Genomic DNA, 22,411 nt, shown 5'->3' on the forward strand with positions numbered 1-22,411 from the left:
AGGAGTTGAGAATGACTCCTCAGTTTTTAAGCTTGAATAACTTGGTGCCATGTTCTAAATGGTGAAGACTAAGGAAGTCATGTGGGGACCAAGGGTCTTTACCGTGTGAAGTGCAATCTGATACACAGCTTAGATGCTCAGACATGAATTAAGAATAAACGTCTGTCTTCCAGAACACTGTGTTTACTTCATTTTCTTTTCTCCACTTTCAGCTTTGGAGGAATTTTTTACATCACTTGTGAAGCAAGAAATGGTGAATATGCCACGTGGGATCTACCACTCAGCATTAAAAGGAGGTATCCGTTCAGACCAAGGAAAGACCATAGCAGGAATCCCCAATTTTATATTGAAAATGTATGAAACGAATAAGCAACCAGGATTGAAACCTGGCCTGGCAGGTAAGAGTAGTGTGTGGTATCAAGGTATAGGTTCTTGATATTCTGATTTAACTTTCCTTCAAAGTAGGAGTTTAACAGATTATGGCAGGGCATTGCTGCTATTGCTATTGCTAATATCCAGATACAGCTGGATAAAATCAAAAGGAAATAATCACATTTTATAAAAGGTGTCAGAGAACTGTAGAAGCAAAGGCATAGATGGGCTAAAATTTCAGAATGGAATGAACATTTTAGAACTTTTTTTCTCCACTGGGGGAAATTCACAGATTCTGGTTGTGGGTTAGCTTTAGGGGATGGTCCAGGCAGAGGCCTGGCCTGCTGGAGGAAAGAGAAACCTGTGGGGATTTTAGTGGTGTCATGAGACTAGGTTGGCAAATTGGAGATTTTCTTCATAGGAAAATTTTTTTTTTTCAATTTTGGGTTTATTCTAAAAGTTAAAAAGTTAGTTGAAAAGCTTCTGAAAGGCTTCTGAAAGGCAAAGTGAAATCTCCTTTGGTCTTAGGCCTTGTGATGCTTAGGAGACAAAGACTGGCTAAGAAAATAGACCTGAAAAAAAAGCAGAGAAGAGCTGAAAGCCGCAGAGAGTGGGGAATTGATAGTGAAGATCTACAGCTGCTCTCACCTGGGTGCACTTGTGAATTACGGCCACAACTGGAGTGGGCGCCTTCAGGCTCCACCTAGCAAGAGGCTGGTGCAGGAGGTGGAGAAACCAACAGAGATCTTGGCCTTCACTTGGTGCTAAGCAATGTGAGGAATTTGAACAGAGAATCTGTTTCTTCCTTAAGATATTTGCCAGGGTTTAATAATTTATGAGATGGAAGGTTAAAGAGATAGATATAAGAGGGCAGACCTGACTCTCCCATAATCGTGCCAGATTGAGAAGTCAAAGACCCATGAGATGATTGATCAGTTAAAAATGTTGGATGTAGGGGATGGGGAAGGGGGAATAGAAGGATAATGACATGTCCTAGGAACAGGACTGAATCGAGGTAGACAGATTTCACAAAACTGCCATCATGCATAACTAAGATCAACTAAGATCAATTAGTTCTTTACCCAGTCTGCCTGACAAAGGAGAGGAAAACTACTCTCTGATGAATGTAAAGATTGTTTATAGCATCTGCAGTTCTTTATACACTGTCTGACATACAAAGAAATAGTACTAAAGGTATGAAAGAGAACTGAGAAATGAAGGGGATATTTCATGGAAATAAAGAAGTCACTCCATTAGGAAAATACAGTTCTAATTGGTGTATATGAAATAACAGCTTCAAAATATATTTAAAAATGAGGAGAAATGAACGAGGAAACAGACCAACCTACAATAATAGTGAAAACTTCTTTTTCACTAGCTAGCAGAGCAGGCAGACAAATCAGTAAGTTTACAATATATATAACTAATACTATGAACATATTGATATATATATATATATATATATACATAGACTATTGTATATTACAATCAAAGAATTCATCTTATTTTTAACAGTACATGGAAAATTTACCAGAATTGCTAGATGAAGAACCAATATTGAGGTCACTTAGAATCTATCCTTAGATTACAATTGGATTAAACTAAAAATAAATAACAAAAAGATAACCAGAATATCTACAGTAGCCTGGAAAGTGAACTGTATCCTTTAAAGTAAGTCATTAATCAAAGAAAACAATAAAAATAGAAAATAAAAAATAGTTTGATATAGTTATTATTTGAAGGCATGATTGTCTACATAGAAAATCCAAAATCTGTAGATTAATCACTAAGGTTAATAAATAAATTCAAGACTGCTCCAAATATATATACAAAGGTGTCAACATATGAAAATCAGTTGTTTGTTTTTATATACAAACAGAATATGAAATTTTATAGCAAACAGAATATGAAATTTAAAAACTATAATAGCATCAAAAAATATCAAGTACCTAAAACAAATTTATAAACTATGTCATGAAAGCTACAAAATATTATTGAGAGGAAAAATATTAATAAATGGAGTGGTATACCATGTTTATGTACTAGAATCTATACTTAAGAATGTAAGCTCTCACCAAATTAATATGTAGATTCAACTCAATCATAATCAACATTGGAAATTGATAAGCTGATTCCAAAATCTGTGTGGAAATGTAAAAGGCCAAGATAACCAAGCAATCTTGAGGAAAAATAACAAAATAGGATGATATACTTTATCAGATATAAAGACCTATCTATTATAAACCAACAGTAATTGACAGTGTGGTATTAGTGCCAGGACAGACAGTCTGACCAATGAAGAATACAGGACATTCAGAGACACACACACAAGGTCACTAGATTTACGGTAAATGTAACATTGCAGCACTGTGGAGAGAAGGTGTGATTTTTTCTACAAGTATTTCTATAATTTAAAGCTCTAATTGTAAAAACAATGGCAAATTAATTATATTAAAATTAAGAACATGTATTAATGACACCGTATTAATGGAGTGTGAAAAGGCAAGTTAAGAGAGCGTATAAAGGGATTTACAACATATGTCTGATAAAGGACTCATTTGGAATGTATGAAGAACTTTAGCAAATCAATGAGTAAAAGATACTCAGTAGAAAAACAGGAAAATGGTTTAAATGGATACTTCAAGAAGAGGGTGTTCAAATGTCCAGTAAACATATGAGACAATGGTGATGATGGTGAACTTCATTAACATCAGAAAAATATAATTTAAAAGTACATCAGGAGGCTGAGGCAGGAGGATTGGGAGTTCACAGCAGCCTCAGCAACTTAGCGAGGTGCTAGGTAACTTAGCGAGACCCTGTCTCTAAATAAAATACAAAAAAGATTGGGGATATGGCTCCTTGGTTAGGTGCCCCTGGGTTCAATCCCTGGTATGGGGGCAGGGGGTTGTTGGAAACAATAAAATACTATAATACCAACTGGACTGGATAAAATAAAAAGAATGGAAAATACAAAATATAGTTGGTACTTTATTTGTGATATTCCATTTCTGTGAATTCAACCAATTGCAGATGGAAAATATTCAGAAAAAGATGTGCTTCCCTCCTAATATCATTTCCTAAACAATGCAGTATAACAACTATTTCTATAGCATTTAAATTGTGTTAGGTGTTATAAGTAAAGTAGAAATTATTTAAAGTATACAGAGGATGTGAATAGATTATATGCAAATTCTGTCTCCTCATGGATACCAAGGGATGGCTATATTGGTGAATATGTAGAACAACCAGAAATGCTGATTGGAATGTAAGTCACCCAACACTTTGGAAAACTGTTTGATACTGAATAAATTCATATCATATTACCCAGTTATTTCATTCTTAAGGATAAATCCAAATGAAGTTGCCAAGAGATACATACTGTGATGTTCATTGCTGTCCTATTTGAGTAGCCCTACACGTGGAGGCTATCTAAATGCCTGGTGACATAAAACAAACAAGTATGGTATCTTCTTGTGATGGACTGTTATCCATCAGAGAATGAATATACTACAACTGTTAATAACAGTGTGAATGATTCTCTTAACAATTAGTTTGAGTGAAAGAAGTCAGATGTAAAAGGATATACACAATTTAATTCCATTTATATAAGTAGGCAAAATGGTTCCTAAGTTATGCGCCCACTGGAGGTGGGTATGTGACTGGAGGGAGGCATGAGGAAGGGCTTCTGAGATGCTGATCATGTTTGGCTTCCTGATCTAGATACTACTCAGACATGTTTGCTCAACATGCTGCAATTCATTGAGCTGAATGCTTATAATACGTTTATTTTTCTTTGTGTTTTTCATACTTCAGTAAAAGATACTGAAAAAAATGTCATCTTCATGTTTTAAATAATATTGGTACTTGAAATTATCTTCTCATTGGTTCAAAATTGCTGGTGTAGTTTCCAAGCCTACCCCAATTCACGCTCCAGTGAGCCTCTTGACTGCCTTTGCTTTCTTGACCTTGGCAGCTGGAGCTGGAAGGTCAGTTTAGAACTTGTTTGACCAGAGTTGGAAGGACAGGGAGAGGAGGGGAGTAAATGTCAGCGTAGTTACAGGGGAAAGCTTGTTCACTTGTAAGTGTAAGCTGAGGGATCCCATGTTAGCAGAGTTCCTGAGGATGAATATGTGCATTTTTCTCTTTACTAAATTTTTTTTTTATTTTTACGGACTGCATTTTGATTCATTATACACAAATGGGCTACAACTTTTCATTTCTATGGTTGTACACAATGTAGATTCACACCATTCATGTAATCATAAATATGCGTAGGGTAATACTGTTTCATGCTACTATCTTTCCGTCTTCCACCCCCTCCCACCCATTTTCCTTTACACCGTCCAAATATATTTAGTCAAGTTTTCCCATAATGTTTTTATGTATTTCTGTTCTTACTGTAAATGATACTCTCTTTAGTTATTTTTGTTAATTTCTTTTTAAAACTTTTTTTCCAGGTGGTATGTTATTTTGTTACGATGTTTCCATGTACCAGAGTAAAGATGGCAAACCATTGAATCGACTGATGGCTAGTAGAGGGCGAAGCTTCAAGCAGACATCACTTGCTCTTGTTCATGAGGTAGGTTCTCTCCCTCTCCAACAGCCTCTTCTATGAGTCACTCCTTCATTTTGTTTATGAAGTTGAGTGCTCGTTTAAAAAAAAAATTTGTTTTTTATTACAATTAGGTTGCTCTTGGACGTTCCCAAAATAGCTGACCAAAAAGAATACTAAAATATTTCGATGTATTTCTTTTTTTAAAATTTTTATTGTAAACAAATGGGATACATGTTGTTTCTCTGTTTGGACATGGCGCAAAGGCATACCATTTGTGTAATCATAAATTTACATAGGGTAATGTTGTTTGATTCATTCTGTTATTTTTTCCCTTCCCCCCACCCCTCCCACCACTCTTTTCCCTCTAAACAGCCCTTCCATCCTCCATTCTTGCCCCCCTCCCTAACCCTAACTCTAACTCTAACCCTAACACTAACCCTTCCCTCCCCCCATTATGTGTCATTATCCACTTATTAGCGATATCATTCGTCCTTTGGCTTTTTGAGATTGGCTTATCTCACTTAGCATGATATTCTCCAATTTCATCCATTTGCCTGCAAATGCCATAATTTTATCATTCTTTATGGCTGAGTAATATTCCACTATATATATATATATATATATATATATAGTGGAATATATATATATATAGTGGAATATATATATATAGTGGAATATTACTAATATTATTATTATATTTTATATATATATATATATATATATATATATATATATATATATATATCACAGTTTCTTTATCCATTCATCAATTGAAGGGCATCTAGGTTGGTTCCACAATCTGGCTATGGTGCATTGAGCAGCTATGAACATTGATGTGGCTGTATCTCTGTAGTATGCTGATTTTAAGTCCTTTGGGTATAGGCCAAGGAGTGGGATAGCTGGGTCAAATGGTGGTTCCATTCCAAGCTTTCAAAGGAGTGGCTGCACCAATTTGCAGCCCCACCAGCAATGTATGAGCGTACATATCTCTCCACATCCTCGCCAACACCTGTTGTTGCTCGTATTCTTGATAATCGCCATTCTAATTGGGGTGAGATGGAATCTTAGGGTGGTTTTGATTTGCATTTTTTTTATTACTAGAGATGTTGAACATTTTTCCATATGTTTGTTGATTGCTTGTAGATCTTCTGTGAAGTGTCAATTCATTTCCTTAGCCCATTTGTCAATTGGATTATTTGCATTCTTGGTGTAGAGTTTTTTGAGTTCTTTATAGATTCTGGAGATTAGTGCTCTATCTGAAGTATGATTGGCAAAGATTTTCTCCCACTCTGTAGGCTCTTTCTTCGCATTGCTGATAGTTGCCTTTGCTGAGAGAAAGCTTTTTAGTTTGAATCTATCCCAGTTATTGATTCTTGCTTTTATTTCTTGTGCTATGGGAGTCCTGTTGAGGAAGTCTGGTCCCAAGCTGACATGTTGAAGATCTGGACCTACTTTTTCTTTTATAATCTGCAGGGTCTCTGGTCTGATTCCAAGGTCCTTGATCCATTTTGAGTTGAGTTTCGTGCACGGTGAGAGATATGGGTTTAGTTTCATTCTGTTGCATATGGATTTCCAATTTTCCCAGCACCATTTATTGAGGAGGCGATCTTTTCTCCATTGCATATTTTTGGCCCCTTTGTCTAGTATGAGAAAATTGTATTTATTTGGGTTTGTGTCCGTGTCCTCTATTCTGTACCATTGATCTACCTGTCTATTTTGGTAGCAATATCATGCCATTTTTGTTACTATTGCTTTGTAGTATAATTGAAGATCTGGTATCGCGATACCCCCTGCTTCAGTCTTTCTGCTAAGGATTGCTTTAGCTATTCTGGGTTTCTTCTTCTTCCAGATGAATTTCATAATTGCTTGCTCTATTTCTGTAAGGTACGTCATTGGGATTTTAATTGGAATTGCATTGAATCTGTATAGCACTTTTGGTAGTATGGCCATTTTGATAATATTAATTCTTCCTATCCAAGAACATGGGAGATCTTTCCATCTTCTAAGGTTTTCTTTACTTTCTTTCTTTAGTGTTCTGTAGTTCTCATTGTAGAGGTCTTTCACCTCTTTTGTGAGATTGATTCCCAAGTATTTTATTTTTTCGAGGCTATTGTGAATGGGGTAGTTTTCCTAATTATTCTTTCCAAAGATTCATCACTTATGTATAAAAATGCATTAGATTTATGTGCATTGATCTTATATCCCACTACTTTACTGAAATCACTTATGAGTTCTAAAAGTTTTCTGGTGGAATTTCCAGGTTCCTCTAAGTATATAATCATATCATCAGCAAATAGGGATAATTTGAGTTCTTCTTTTCCTATTCGTAGTCCTTTAATTTCTTTGGTCTGTCTAATTGCTCTGGCTAGAGATTCAAGGATGATATTGAATAGAAGTGGTGAAAGAGGGCATTCCTGCCTTGTTCCAGTTTTTAGGGGGAATGCTTTCAGTTTTTCACCATTTAGAATGATATTGGCCCTGAGCTTAGCATAGATGGCCTTTACAATGTTAAGGAATGTTCCCACTATCCCTATTTTTTCTAGTGTTTTGAGCATGAAGGGATGCTGTATTTTATCAAATGCTTTTTCTGCATCTATTGAAATAATCATGTGATTCTTAACTTTAAGTCTATTGATATGGTGAATTACATTTATTGATTTCCTGATGTTGAACCAACCTTGCATCCCTGGGATGAAACCCACTTGATCATGGTGCACTATCTTTTTAATATGTTTTTGTATGCAATTTGCTAAAATTTTGTTGGGAATTTTTGCGTCGATGTTCATTAAGGATATTGGTCTGAAATTTTCTTTCCTCGATGTGTCTCTGTCTGGTTTAGGTATCAGGGTGATATTGTCTTCATAGAATGAGTTTGGGAGGGTTCCCTCCTCTTCTATTTTATGGAATACTTTGAGAAGTATTGGAATGAGCTCTTCTTTAAAGGTTTTGTAGAACTCGACTGAGAACCCATCTGGTCCCGGACTTTTCTTTGTTGGTAGGCTTTTGATGACTTCTTCTATTTCATTACTTGAAATTGATCTATTTAAATTGTGTATGTACTCTTCGTTCAGTTTAGGCAATTCATATGTCTCTAGAAACCTGTGGATGTCTTCGAAATTTTCTATTTTGTTGGAGTATAGATTTTCCAAATAGCTTCTAATTATGTTGTGTATTTCACCCGTGTCTGTTGTGAAATTTCCTTGTTCATTCTGAATTTTAGTGATTTGGGTTTTCTCTCGTCTTCTCTTTGTTAGTGTGGCTAAAGGTTTATCAATTTTGTTTATTTTTTTGAAGAACCAACTATTTATTTTGTCAATTTTTTGTATTGTTTCTTTTGTTTTGATTTCGTTGATTTCAGCTCATGAGTTTTACTATTTCCTGTGTTCTACTACTTTTGGTGTTGGTCTGTTCTTCTTTTTCTAGGACTTTGAGCTGCAATGTTAGGTCGTTTATTTGTTGAGTTTTACTTCTTTTATTGAATGTGCTCCATGAAATAAATTTTCCTCTAAGTACTGCTTTCATAGTGTCCCAGAGATTTTGATATGATGTTTCTTTGTTCTCATTTACCTCTAAGAATTTTTTAATTTCCTTCCTAATATCTTCTGTTATCCATTCATCATATAATAGTGTGTTGTTTAATCTCCAGGTGTTGCAGTAGTTTCTGTTTTTTACTCTTTCATTTATTTCTAATTTCAATCCATTATGATCTGATAGAATACAAGGTAGTGTCTCTATCTTCTTGTATTTGCTAACATTAGCTTTGTGGCATAATATATGGTCTATTTTAGAGAAGGATTCATGTGCTGCTGAGAAGAAAGTGTATTCGGTCTTGGTTGGATGGTATAATCTATAAATGTCCATTAAGTCTAAATTATTGATTGTGTTATTGAGATCTATGGTTTCTTTGTTCAATTTTTGTCTGGAAGATCTGTCCAGTGGTGAGAGAGGCGTGTTAAAATCACATAGTATCATTGTGTTATGGTCTATTTGGTTTCTGAAATTGAGAAGGATTTGTTTGACATACATGGATGAGCCACTGTTTGGGGCATAGATGTTTATGATTGTTATGTCTTGCTGATTTATGCTTCCCTTAAGCAGTATGAAATGTCCTTCTTTATCCCTTCTGACTAACTTTGGCTTGAAGTCCACATTATCTGAAATGAGGATGGACACTCCAGCTTTTTTGCTGAGTCCATGCGCATGGTATGTTTTTCCCCATCCTTTCACTTTTAGTCTATGGGTATCTTTTTCTATGAGGTGAGTCTCTTGTAGGCAACATATTGTTGGATCTTTTTTTTAATCCAATCTGCCAGTCTACGTTTTTTGATTGATGAATTCAGGCCATTAACATTCAGGGTTATTATTGAGATATGATTTGTATTCCTGGTCATTTGGTTCATTTATTTTATTTTATTTATTTATGTATTTTTTTGACACAACTTGGTTCCTCCTTTATTTGACAGTTCCTTTAGGATAATTCCTCCCTTTGCTGATTTGCTTCTTTGTTTTTCATCTCTTCCTCATGGAATATTTTGCTGAGAATGTTCTGTAATGCTGGCTTTTTTTTGTAAATTATTTTAGCTTTTCTTTATCATGGAAGGATTTTATTTCATCGTCAAATTTGAAGGTAAGTTTTGCTGGGTTTAAGATTCTTGGTTGGCATCCATTTTCTTTCAGGGCTTGAAAAATGTTGTTCGAGGCCCTTCTAGCTTTTAGGGTCTGGATTGAAAATTCTGCTGATATCCGTATTGGTTTCCCCCTGAATGTAATTTGGTTCTTTTCTCTCATAGCCTTTAAAATTCTGTCTTTATTTCGTATGTTAGGTATTTTCATAATAATGTGCCTTGGTGTGGGTCTGTTGTAATTTTGTGTATGAGTCCTATAAGCCTCTTGAACTTGCTTTTCCATTTTATTCTTCAGATTTGGGAAATTTTCTGATATTATTTCATTGAATAGATTGTTCATTCCTTTTGTTTGTTTCTCTAAGCCTTCTTCAATCCCAATAATTCTTAAATTTGGCCTTTTCATGATATCCCATGGTTCTTGGAGATTCTGTTCATGATTTCTTACCATCTTCTCTGTTTGTTCAACTTTGTTTTCAAGGTTAAATATTTTGTCTTCAATATCTGAGGTTCTGTCTTCCAGGTGTTCTATCCTATTGGTTATGCTTTCTGTGGAGTTTTTAATTTGGTTTATTGTTTCCTTCATTTCAAGGATTTCTGTTTGTTTTTTTTTTCAGTATCTCTCTTTATTGAAATGATCTTTTGCTTCCTGTATTTGCTCTTTTAACTGTCCATTGTTGCGATCATTCAATGCCTGCATTTGCTCTTTCATCATCATTCAGTGCCTGCGTTTGCTCCTTCATTTCATCGTTTGCTCCCTGATCATTTTAATTATGTACATTCTGAACTCCCTTTCTGTCATTTCTTCTGCCATGTTGTCATTGGATTTTATTGATGTAACATCTAGATTTGTTTGGGGCATTTTCTTTCCTTGTTTTCTCATATTGTTCAGGTGTCAGTGGACCACTAAGATATTGCAGATTTCCTCCATTGACTTATAATGTCCCTGAAGATTTCTAGTATATCCCCTCTTAGCCTTCAGTAGCCTGAAGTCTTGGAGGAAGTTGATAGTGCAGTGCTCCACAAGGAAGTTGCCTCTTTAGGGGTGGTGGCCTTCAGGTGGGGTATATTCCCTGCTTGTGGGCAGAGGTGCCTCCACTTGTTGACCAGTGGTCATCCAAAGGGGAACTAGGCTGTGGGCTGAGGCTGTTTGGGCCTGTGTCTCTGGTTTTACTATCCTTGTGGGGAAACCTCACCCGGCAGGGAAAACTCACCCTGTGGGGAGGTCTCGCTGGTCAGATCCCTCCTAGAGGTTCCCCTCAATTTACAGCTACCTCCTGGGCTGGGCTGCCTTCCTCTGCAACGTTCCCAGGAGCCCGGACCTACCTGCTGGGCCTGGGAGCCTCACCCTTCGCAGACTAGTCTCCTTAGGCTGCCTCTCCTCAGAGAATCTGCCCGCAGTCCTGGAACCTTCGCTCCGCCCCTAATCATGTCTCTGTGCGGCTCTTCCACCAAGACGCCTCCTAGGTCCTGGGACCCTGCTCTGCACCTAATCGCCTGGCTATGCAGCCCTGTACAGTCGCTCCGGGTCCCTGCGACCCGCCACATGCCTCTTCCTCCGGACAGCTGCCCGGTGTTCCGGTGTGGTCACTAGGAGTCCAAGCAACTCACTGCGTGCTTCCTTCTCCTGCCTACCGCCCGTAGCCCTGGGCAGTCACTCCGAGTCCAAGTGACCCTCCCCGTTCCTCCTCTTCCTCTGGGTAGCCCCCTGGGTGTTCAGGAGCGGTTGCTCTGAGTCTAAGCAACCTCCCACACGCCTCCTCGGGGCAGCCGCCCGGAGTTCTGGTGTGGCCGCTCCGAGACCAAGTGACCCACAGCTCCTCCTCCGGGCAGCTGCCGGTGTTCAGGAGCCGTCGCTTTGAGTCCAAACAACTCACCACTCGCCTCCTCCTCTGAGCAGCCACCTGGAGCTCTGATGTAGTCACTCCGAGTCCAAGTGACCCGCTGTGCTCTTCCTCCTCGGGGTAGCACACCCCACCCCCCCCCGTGTTCAGAAGCAGTCGCTCTGAGTCCAAACAGCTCGCCGCGCAGCTCCTCCTCTGGCAACCACCTGCAACTCTGGTGCAGTCACTCCGAGACCAAGTGACCTGCCACACTCCTCCTCCTCCTCTGGGCAGCCCCCTGGTGTTCAGTAGCAATCGCTCTGAGTAGAAACAGCTCGCCGCGCACCTCCTCCTCTGGGCAGCCACCCGGAGCCCCAGTGGTTGCTCCGAGTCCAAGCGCTGTGCTTAGCGGCCTCCTCTATGATGCTCCCAGTTGTCCGAGTTCACTGCTCCAGCGGGGGGAGCGGTGTCTCGCTGGGCAGCTCTACTTCAAAAGTTCCCCGCGTTCTGGGACTACCATCCCATCTGGGACGCCTCCCCAACGGGAGAGACTCACCTGGCGGCTTTGAGTTGGTCCCAAGTCTCTCAATATCTCCTCTTTTGAATCCTGAGTCCTGGAGCAACATGGAATGCAGCCACCCTCTAGTCTGCCATCTTGAAAACCCTTTGATGTATTTCTGAAAGGAGCTGCCGTACTTCTCTTGCTCCACCTAATTATGAAGGCATAGCACCTAGAGATTTGGTTTATTTCATCAATGTTTAACTTCCACTGTTTGGAATGATTTTTACCTTATTAAAGAAAAATATTGCCTCTTTCTTAATTTTAATCCTTTATAAGTATTTTAGGGCACCAATATTTATATTTTCAAGTAGAATTAACAGTTATAGTGTATTTAAAGGAAAAACGTGGTTTAAGTGTTTATTTTACTCCTCCTTTCACCTACTTTTGAAACTGAAGTTTTATGATGCCATTAAATGGTTTGCATGAAGCTGATCATTACAGATTACAACAAAACCAGGGAAAGTGCTTGGGAAGTGTGTTCTTTTGTTGTTGTTGTGATTTTTTTGATGATATGCATTTAGGTATGTATTAAATTAAAATGTATGATTAACAAAACAAAATCACAGTAAGATTTTTATTTTATGTAATTCAGACATAATAGGGTATATATGAAAATATGTTATAAAAGAAACAATTATGAAAACATGAATTATAAAAATTTGATAGGCTTAATGTTGAGTAACTAGGATTTCTAAGATATGTACATATAAAATCTTATTCTTTGATGCATAATTTATAAATCCTAGTTGCACTGATTTGGTTCGATTATATTCTGTATCATGCTGACTGTCACCAGTATAATAGTGTATTGAAGTATAGAGGGATTTTAAGACCTGTCTTTGTCCTATGCCACCTATTTTCCTTTCATGTATTTAGAGTTAAAATTGTATAGATATTTTTTGAGAACTTTTTGTTTCATACAGTGTCTTTATCGAACTAAAGAGGAATGAACGATCTGGGAAAAGTAATGTTTCTCTGGGAATAGGAGAGTTTGAATTTCACAAAAATGGAACAACATAGGCAATCTCTACATTTATTTTTCCCCGGCATCTCATTAGTTGTCATGGAAAAGGGAGAGATTTGGTACATTTTTTTTGTTTGTTTATTTTTAAGTTGTACACTTAGGTATTTGGGGGACAACTAGAGTTTAAAATCTTCACATAAAGCTCATTTTTAAAGTCCCCATCAAAACAGAACCAAGAAAAGTGACCAAAGAGAGGAATAGCTGTAAATAGCTTATAAATTCAGATATTGGTATCAAAGTTTGAGGTGTGCTCTTGATATGAATGAAGAAAATCTTTGGGTTCATATGCTATTTGTAGCTTGTGTGATAGAGGGCCTAGAATATTTCAAAGGGATGAGAAAATAATCATTATTTTTAGGAGTCAGAGGTATATTAGACAGAATTCTGTGACGCCTATGATAGGGTTTTAGTTCATATTCCATCTTACTTTAGTTCATTTGTGTTAAAAATCATAAAAAAAAGAGAATCAGCTATGCAGTTTTTCAAACTATGTGACAAAAATAATATGAACTTTTCCAGGTGCTTGATAAATAGAACCTGCAATAATAATAGGCTGTAATCAGCTGAGGCACTTTCTTATTTTTTTTATTTTTAGTTATACATGACAGTAGAATATATTTTGGAAGAATGTACATATATAAGTAGAGCTAAAGCACTTCTAAAGTTGCTGTATGTGCGGACTGAGGTTGTAACTCAGTGGTAGAGCACTTGCCTCGCATGTGTGAGGCTCTGGGTTCAATTCTTAGCACCACATATAAATAAATGAATAAAATAAAGGTTCATCAACAACTAAACTATATATATATATAAATATATATATTTCATATTTAAAATAGTTTGACTTATGATCTTTTTTGCCTTATGATGGTACAAAATTGGCGTGGATTCAGTAGCAACTGTATTTTAAATTTGGATTTTTTTCCTTTTTTAGCAAAATACAATACAGTGCTCTCTCTTGACGAAGGGCAGTGGTACCAAACTGCAGCTCCCAGGCAGGCATTTGATTATGAGGATAAAGCCACTAATACTTTACAGTCTATTGTGTGACTAACCTGTGATGGTTGTTGGGTTAGGTATAATGAATGCATTTTCAATTTATGACATTTTCGATTTTTGATGTGACCCTGTAACTGTAAGTAGGGGAGCATCTGTTTATTAACTTGTTTAATCTCTACATTAATCCTCTGGGGTAGGTTCTATTAATTTGCTCAAGCTCATAAAAGTCAATGGAGGAACCTAGAAATTGAACCCAGGAATGAAGTTCTCCGATCCTTGAACTATCCTATTCAGTTGTCCTCCCTTATCTGAGAGGAGTATGCTGAGACCTTACATGGATGCTTGACACCGTAGATGATACTGAATCTTTGGCAGCAATGCCTTCTCCATCATAACTAAGCACTCATCGCATACTGTTGCTGTAAATTTTGCAGTTTTAGGTGTGACAATAAAACTTAATATGAATTTATTTTTTCTTCTTCACAGTTTCATGGATAGAAGATTTATTCTTCCCATAGAGCTTAGCAACCTTAGGGTAGTTCTTTCTCTTTCCTTATTAAGTCAAGAACTTCAGCCTTTTCACTTTATGGCTTCTCTTGGGCATATATAAAATGTCAGCCTCACCATTCTTATGCTTTGGGGCCATTTTTAAGTAAAGTAAGGTTTACTTGAGCACAACATTTCAGGACCATGACTGTTGCTGTGATAACCCAGAGGCTTACTACGTGAGTAAGGGGTGGTTAGTGTATAAAGTGTGGATATTTTGGAAAAAGGGATGACTAATGTCCAGAGCAAGATGGTGCAAGATTTCATTAGGCTACTCAGAATGATGTGCAACTTAAAAATTATGAACCATCTGTTTCTGGAACTTTCCATTTCATATTTTCAGAGCACAGTTGTCTGTGGATAACTGAAAACATAGAAAAGTGAAACTGTACTCTTCTAGGTCAATCAGAGAACTTTTAAAAACCATCTTGGAATTTTCCCAAGATAATCTAATAGTGCCTAACTCTTTTTGCTTCTAGCCTTTCTTTTCTTACAATCCATTCGGTATTTTTCCAGATCAAAACATTTTTTTGAATGCCCACTTGCAAGAGTTCTAATTGTTCTATCTCGTTACCAGTGCTTGATATGGTCAGTTTTTATAAATCTAGCTGTTCTTATACATGGGTCACGTTTTCCCTTTAGGGTTTTATTAATGGTTTTCCTTTAATGATTAATGATATTGAGCCTCTTTTCATGTATTCATTTGCCACTCATGTATTTTCTTCCACAAAGTGTGTGCTCTAATCTTTTGCTGTTTTTTCCCCCCTACTGGTGTTATATTCAAATGAGTCCTTAGTATAGTCTACATTAGAAATGAGTTTGATAACTGTTTTTACCTAGTTTGTTCCTGTCTCTTCGTTTCTTTAACAATGTCTTTTGAAGAGTAGGTTTTTAATCCTGAAGAATTGTAATTTATCATGTTTTTCTTTTAATTGTTCTTGTTTTTTAACTCAAGGTTACAAAGTTCTTTTTCTCCTGTTTAATTTTTACTTTAAAAAAAAAAACGAGGTAAAGTTCATTTGTCATAAAATTTACTCACATAAAGTGTATAATTCATTGGTTTTCAATATATGGAGCTATGCCATTGCCACAATTAATTTTAGAATATTTTCATCACCCCTGAAACAAATTCTGTACCCCTAAGTAATCACACTCCAATTTCCCCTGTCCTCACCTTCTAATCTGCTTTCTGTCCCTGTAGACTTACTTATTTTAGACATTTCATATACATAAGGTCATGTAATATGTGGACGTTTTAGAGTATGGTTTCTTTCACTTAGTATGTTTTCAAGGTTATGTAGTAGCATGTCTCAGTATCTCATTACTTTTGGGGCAGAATAGCATTCTGCTATTTAGATATAGCACATTTAGTTTATCCAAAAGTTAGTTTATGAATACTCCATTTTAGTGTAGAAGTTTTATACTTCAAGCCTTGCATTTTAGACTGTGATCCATTTAGTTAATATTTATACAAGGTACCAGTTATTAGTTGTTGAAAATAACATCCTTTCTTCCCTGAACTAACTAAGGAGTTTTGTTGAAAATCATTTGTCCATCTATGTGTGGATCTGTTTCTGTACTCACTTGTATTCTATTGATCTATGATTCTAGACTTTCACTAAAACCACACAGCTTATTTACTGCCACTTTGTGATGAATATTGAAGTATTATGAGTTCTCCAACTTTGCTTCTATTTCTCAAAAAAATTTTTGGACAATTCTAGGCCCTTTGCTTTTATTTATAAATTTTAGATGAGCTTTGAAAAATCACACGCGTGTGCACACACATAAGCCCGTTGTGATTTTGATTGTAAATGCATCAAGTCCACAGGTCAACTTGGAAGAAAATTGACAACTTGGTAGTGTTTAGTTTCTATAATCAGGTGCAAGATTTGTCTTTGCACTTAGAGCGGTATTTTGTTGTTTTCATGTTACAAATCTGGAACATATTTTGTTAAATTTCTTAAGTATTACATATCTGGAAGCATTTTCATGGTATTGGGATTAGACCTTTTGTTTTAATTTCTGCTTATTGGTAGTTTGTAAATATACAATTAATTTTCAACTCTGATCTTACTAAACTCACTTATAAATTCTTATAGCCTTTTTGTAATTATTTTTGTTTTTATTGTAATATTGTTTGTGAAGATGGTTTTAATTAATACCTGTATCCCTTCTATTCCTTTGTTAGTGCCTGATCACACTGTGTTGAATAGGACTAGAGAGAGTAGACATTCTTGTCTTCTTCATGGTAGTAGAAAAAGTGTTCATTGTTTCACCATTTCTAAGATTTTTATCACAAATAGATGTTGAATTTTGTCAAATGCTTTTTGCATATCAATTGAGATATGATGGATTATTTTCATTGATTTTTTTCCCAGTTCAAACCAACCTTGCATTCCTGGGATTATACTTCATAATGTTCTATCCTACTTATATATTGGTCCATTTGGTTGCTAAAAGTTTGTTAGAAATTTTTGCATCTGTGCTCATGAGGGATCTTGTTCTATATTCTGTAATGTATTTGCTAGGCTGTGTTATTAGGTAATACTGTGATAATAAAGTGAATAGAAGGGAATTAAGGGGGATTGAGGGGAAAGGAGGAGGAATGGGAAAAGGGAGGAACTAATGAATGAAATTGACTAAATCATGCTATGTATGTATATAATTATACCACAGTGAATTTCAACTTGAGCACCAATAAAAATGCCTATAAATAAATAGAAGGAAGACCAGTAGAGTAGAGGAAGGGGAATGGGTAAAGGAGGAAGGGAAGGAGATGGTGAAGGAAAGAGGATGTACTAGTGATTGACATGGAGCAAATTATATTCCCTGCATATATGATTATGTTAAAATGAACCCAGTATCATCTAAAACTATAATACAGAAATAAAAACTTTGAAAAGTGAGTTGATAGTGTTCCCTTCTATTTCCTGAAAGAGTGCGTACAGAATTTGTTCCTAATTTTTCCTTAAACGTTTGGTTGAATTTTCTACTGAAAACATCTGGGCCTGGAGTTTTTCTAATAGGAATGCTTGTTCCTATGAATTCCACTTATTTAAAGTATCTGAGATGGTTCTTTCTAGCTACTGGTGTATCTCCACACCTGGACTACTAGTCCTGAAGGGAGGATGGGTGGCACAGCATATATCAGTTGGTATCTGTCTTCTTTGTTAGAGCATAAACACCAGGAAATCAGGGAGTTTGTTTTGGTCACAAGTAGTTCTGAATCTATGCCCCTGTTTACCGGTGAGGAGTTCTTCTCCCTCTAATGTTGAAGTTTGAACACTAGAGAAGCACGCCAAGGCAAGCATATTAAGCAGGTTTTATTTAAAAGTAGTAATAATACAGACTTCTCACGAGGGGGAGAAGGGGGCCATGGATGATGTTCTAGAATCCCAAGAAGTGAGTACACCTTACATCTTTTATAGGTTCAGGTCTCTTTTGTTCTCCAGTTCTTTCTTCCCTTATCTCTCCTTCCTGCCTACCTGACTAGGCCTGGTTTTGCAGGTGAGATGGGCAGGGGGAGGGCCAAAGTGATTCAGCCAGGTAAGGGCCCAGGGGGCATTAATTAGCAGCTCCTTGCCTGTAGTCCCTAACAGGCACAAGTAAATTTGGTAACCAGTGGGCTCTGGAGATCCTTGACATTCCATTCTCCCAGGGGCAGTTTCCAACTTCCAGAGGCAGATGACTTTCATGGCCTCCATTTCCTCGATCTGACCTAATTCCCTATTTCTACACTAAACTGCCTGTCCCCAATTCTGGCTTCAGCTCCAATGCCTGATGTCCCTGGCACAAGGTAGTTACTTAATAAATGTTGTTTAGTTAATTATTTTAATCCTGGATATGTTTTATACATGTCCTTTTTCTAAAAATGTTATTATTAAATTGGTAGTAAATCAAATACTGTCATGTACCACATAAGGACATTCTGGTTGGGCAACAGTGGGCCACATGAACAATGATCTCAGAAGATTATGTCACCTAGAGATATCATATTTGTCTTCATTTATGTATAAGTACACTCTGTGATGTTCCCACAACAGTAAAGTCACTTGGTGGCACATTTCTCTGATCGTATCTCCTTTGTTAAGTTGATGTACGACTGAAATTGATGGGCTCTCAACTAAGGAATGTGACCTACCTGTTATTTGAATATGCTTTATGCACTCTTTTTCTGTTGTTATTCATTTACGTGGTTTAGCCACCCCTTTCCTTTTCCAATCACAAAGAAAATACCTTTCTAGGACATTCTGTGGCTATAACTACAGGAGAGTGAGGGATCCCAGTGGGAGACTGAGTTGGAGGATCATGAGTTCAAAACCAGCTTCAGCAACTTAGCAAGGTCCTGAGCAATTCGTTTGAGACCCCATCTCTAAATAGAATATTAAAAAGGGCTGGGGATGTGACTCGGTGGTTAACTACACTGGGTTCAATCCCTGGTATCAAAATTAAAAAAAAAAAAAGAGAGAGAGAAAGAGGGAAGAAATCACTGAGTTTAGTTTTGAATGTAGAAGTACTCATGTTTTTCTTCTTCTAAACTTTTTTTTTAGAGTAGATTTAATTTACAGTAACATTGAGTGGTAAGAATAGAGCATTCTCTTATACTCCTCTATCTGTCTCACCTCCTTACCCCAACCTACCAAAGTGCTACAATTATTACAAGAGATGGACCTAAATTGACACATCATTACCATCAAAAATTCCTTAATTTACACTCGGCTTCACTCTTGGGGTTAAACATTCTGTGGATTTGAAGAAATACACAATGTCATATGTACACTATTATAGCATTATGTAATAGTTTCACTGCTCTAAAAATCCTCTGTGGTCTCCTACTCATCCCTCCCTCCCTCCTAATTCCAGGTAACTACTGATCTTAGTTTTAAACTTTTCCATAATGTCATGGAATTAGAATCATACACAGTTTGTAGACTTTTCAGATTGGCTTATTTCACTTCAGTAATTTGTTTTTAAGTTTCCTCCATGTCTTTTAATAGCTTAGCAGCTCTTTTCTTTTTATCACCAAATAATATTCTGTGGTCTAGAAGTACCAGCTGAATCATCCATTTAGCGACTGAAGGACATCTTCCTTGCTGCCAAGTTTGAGCAAATATGAATAATGCTACTTTACATACGAATGTGCAAAGTTTTGTGTGGCCCTAGTTTTCAACTCCCTTGGGAAAATACCAAGGAGTGTAATTGCTAGATTGTATAGTTTGTGTAGTTTTGTAAAAAACTGCTGAGCTGTTTTCCAGAGTGGTTATACCATTTTGCATTTGCACCAGCAGTGAATGAGAGTTCTTACTCTTCCATATCTTTGTACATATTTAATATTGTGCTGCAGAGTTTGGCCATTCTAGTACGTGTGTAGTAGTATCTCATTGTTTTAATTTTTATTTCCTTGATATGATATGGAACCTCTTTTCATATGTTTATTTTTTATCTGTGTATCTTTGGTGAGATTTGTTAAGGTCAATCCTATTTTTTAATCTATTTGTTATCGTTGAGTTTTAATAATTCTTTGTTTACTCTGGATAAATAGTCTTATCAGATGTGTCATTTGCAACTCTTTCCTCAAACTGTGGCTTATCTTTTCATTCTCTTGACAGTGTCTTTTGCAGAATAGTAGTTTTAAATTTTAGTGAAATCCATCTTATCAATTTTTCACTGGTTGGCCTTTGGTGTTATTTCTAAAAAGTTACCAACAAACTCAAGGTCATAGATTTTCTTCCTCTATTGTCTTTTAGGTATTTTATGTGTTTTATATTTAGATTTGTGATCCATTTCAAGTTAATTATCCAGAAGGGTATAAGGTCTCTGTCTAGACTCCTTCTTCCTCCCCAGGATGTCTAGTTTTTCCAATAGCATTTGTTGTAAAGATTAATCTTTCCTCTGTTGTATTCCCATGTTTTGTTGTCAAAGCTCATTTAACTATGTTGGTCTATTTCTGGCCTCTCTATTCTGTGCCATTGATCAATTTTCCTAGTCATTCACCAATATCACATGATTGCCATAGCTTTGTGGTAAATCTTGAAGTTGGGTAATGGCACCTTTCAAATTTTGTTCTTCAATATAATGGTGACTCTTCTGAGTCTTTTGCCTCTCCATATAAACTTTAGAGTCAGTTTCTTGATATCCACAGAATAACTTGAAGGAATTTTGATTGGCTCATGCACATCAATAGATCAAGTTGGGAAGAACTGACATTTTGACAATATTGAATCTTCCTACCCATGTACATGGAATATCTCTACATTAATTTAATTTATTATTGATTTCTTTCATCAGTTTTGTAGTTTTTCTTATATATGTTGTACATATTTTCATATTTCATTTTGAGGGGTATCAATGCAAGTTGTATTGTTTTTAATTTCAATTTTTTTTCCTTGATAGGAAAATAATCGATTTTTGTATATTAACCTTGTACCCTTCTACCTTGCTATAATCACCTTTATTTAGTTCCAGGACTTTTTTGTCATTGTTCTTGAATTTTCTATGTAGACACTCACATTGTTTGTAAACAAGGACAACTTTTTTTCTTCCTTGCACATAGTATACATTTTATTTTCTGTTTTTGTCTTATTGCATCCGTGAGGATTTTAAGTGTGATGTTGAAAAGGAGTGGTGAGAGTAGACATCCTTGCCTTGTTCCTGACAATGAACATATTATATGCCTTTTTAAAAAGTTTATTATTGTTATCTTTGTTTAACGTGATATTTTCCCATGATATTTTTGGAAAAATCACAGCACTAAGTCTGATTTGTGTTTGACCCGATATTAGCAGTCCTGCATAATTGCTGTATTGTTTATATTTCTTTAAAACTGAAGAAACGATTCACTTCTGTGAACAGGGGACCACCAATGGTCATTTCAGATCTCACAGGGCTTCTCCAAGCTCAGGTGACATCCTTCTCTACTCTGATTTTGTATCTTCTTCTCATCCTGAGGTTAACTTTGCTCCTGTGAAGGAGGAAGCTGAAGGTGAATGACAGTTTTCTTCCCTGGAATTCACCACGAGTCGTCATTCTTTGGCATTTCTAACTTTGACATGACAGTTTTGCCTAAATTGGGTGATGCTGAATTGGCAGCATTGCTTCATTATTTTCTCTATTCCTGAACACATGTAGATTTTCATGATCCTGCCACTGCTACCCAACCATATTTCATCATTAGAATTAAGTAATGAACTTGTTTTTGTTTTTGTTTTCATTTTTATTTTAGAGGTAGCTTATCCAGACTTGCTGGAAGCTATACTCTGAATAAAATCTTTGGTTCTGTGTTTTTTCTTTTTTCTTTCTTTCTTTTTTTTTTTTTTTTTTTTTTGGGGGTGTTTATTTGATTCTTTTTGCTTTAAAGATATTAAAAGATATTTAAAGTTTTTCCTCTGCTTTCTTTAAAAAATTTCCCTACATGCCCCAAAGTACATATGATGTGACCAATTATTTGAAATATAAGAAGTGTATTTCACTGTTTCTTTCAGTTCTTTTTATTTTCAAAACATATTTCCTATGAAATATGTGGCATAGTGTTAGCATCCATGCAATAAGAAACAATTAAATGGAAATTGTGAATTATAATGGGGAGAAATTATATCTGTGGTTGTTGCAGATTCTCCCTAGAAAACACTGTGAAGAGTATGGTTTGCTGAATTTTAGATTCTCCATAATTACCATGTGGATGTGAGTTGTTATGGTAACTGGGTTTCCCCCTTCTATTAAATAACAGAGTAAATGGTTTCTTTAGAGGTGATTGAATTGTCAGCTTTCAAGCTAATGTAATCCTGATGGAAAATGGGGTGAGGTGGGGAGACAGTGCTGGGTTGGGGGTGGGGCGAGAAGAACATTAAATGTGGTGAAATCACCTACAAGGAGATGAGTGTCATTTTACTTTAAAAAGGTGTCCTTCCC

At 36.4% G+C, this 22,411-nt stretch overlaps 1 protein-coding gene across 1 annotated transcript in view; it reads left to right on the top strand.

The window, feature by feature from the left end:
* FOCAD (focadhesin) overlaps positions 1–22,411 on the top strand; it is a 377,113-nt gene that overhangs the window by 263,587 nt on the left and 91,115 nt on the right. The window contains exons 20-21 of the mRNA XM_079112425.1: positions 213–398; positions 4,830–4,951. Of these exons, the coding sequence (XP_078968551.1) occupies positions 213–398; positions 4,830–4,951 (308 nt within the window). The remainder of the gene's footprint in view (positions 1–212; positions 399–4,829; positions 4,952–22,411) is intronic.

This window comes from Sciurus vulgaris (assembly GCF_902686455.1).
Source record: "Sciurus vulgaris genome assembly, chromosome: 15".
Lineage (NCBI taxonomy): Eukaryota > Metazoa > Chordata > Mammalia > Rodentia > Sciuridae > Sciurus > Sciurus vulgaris.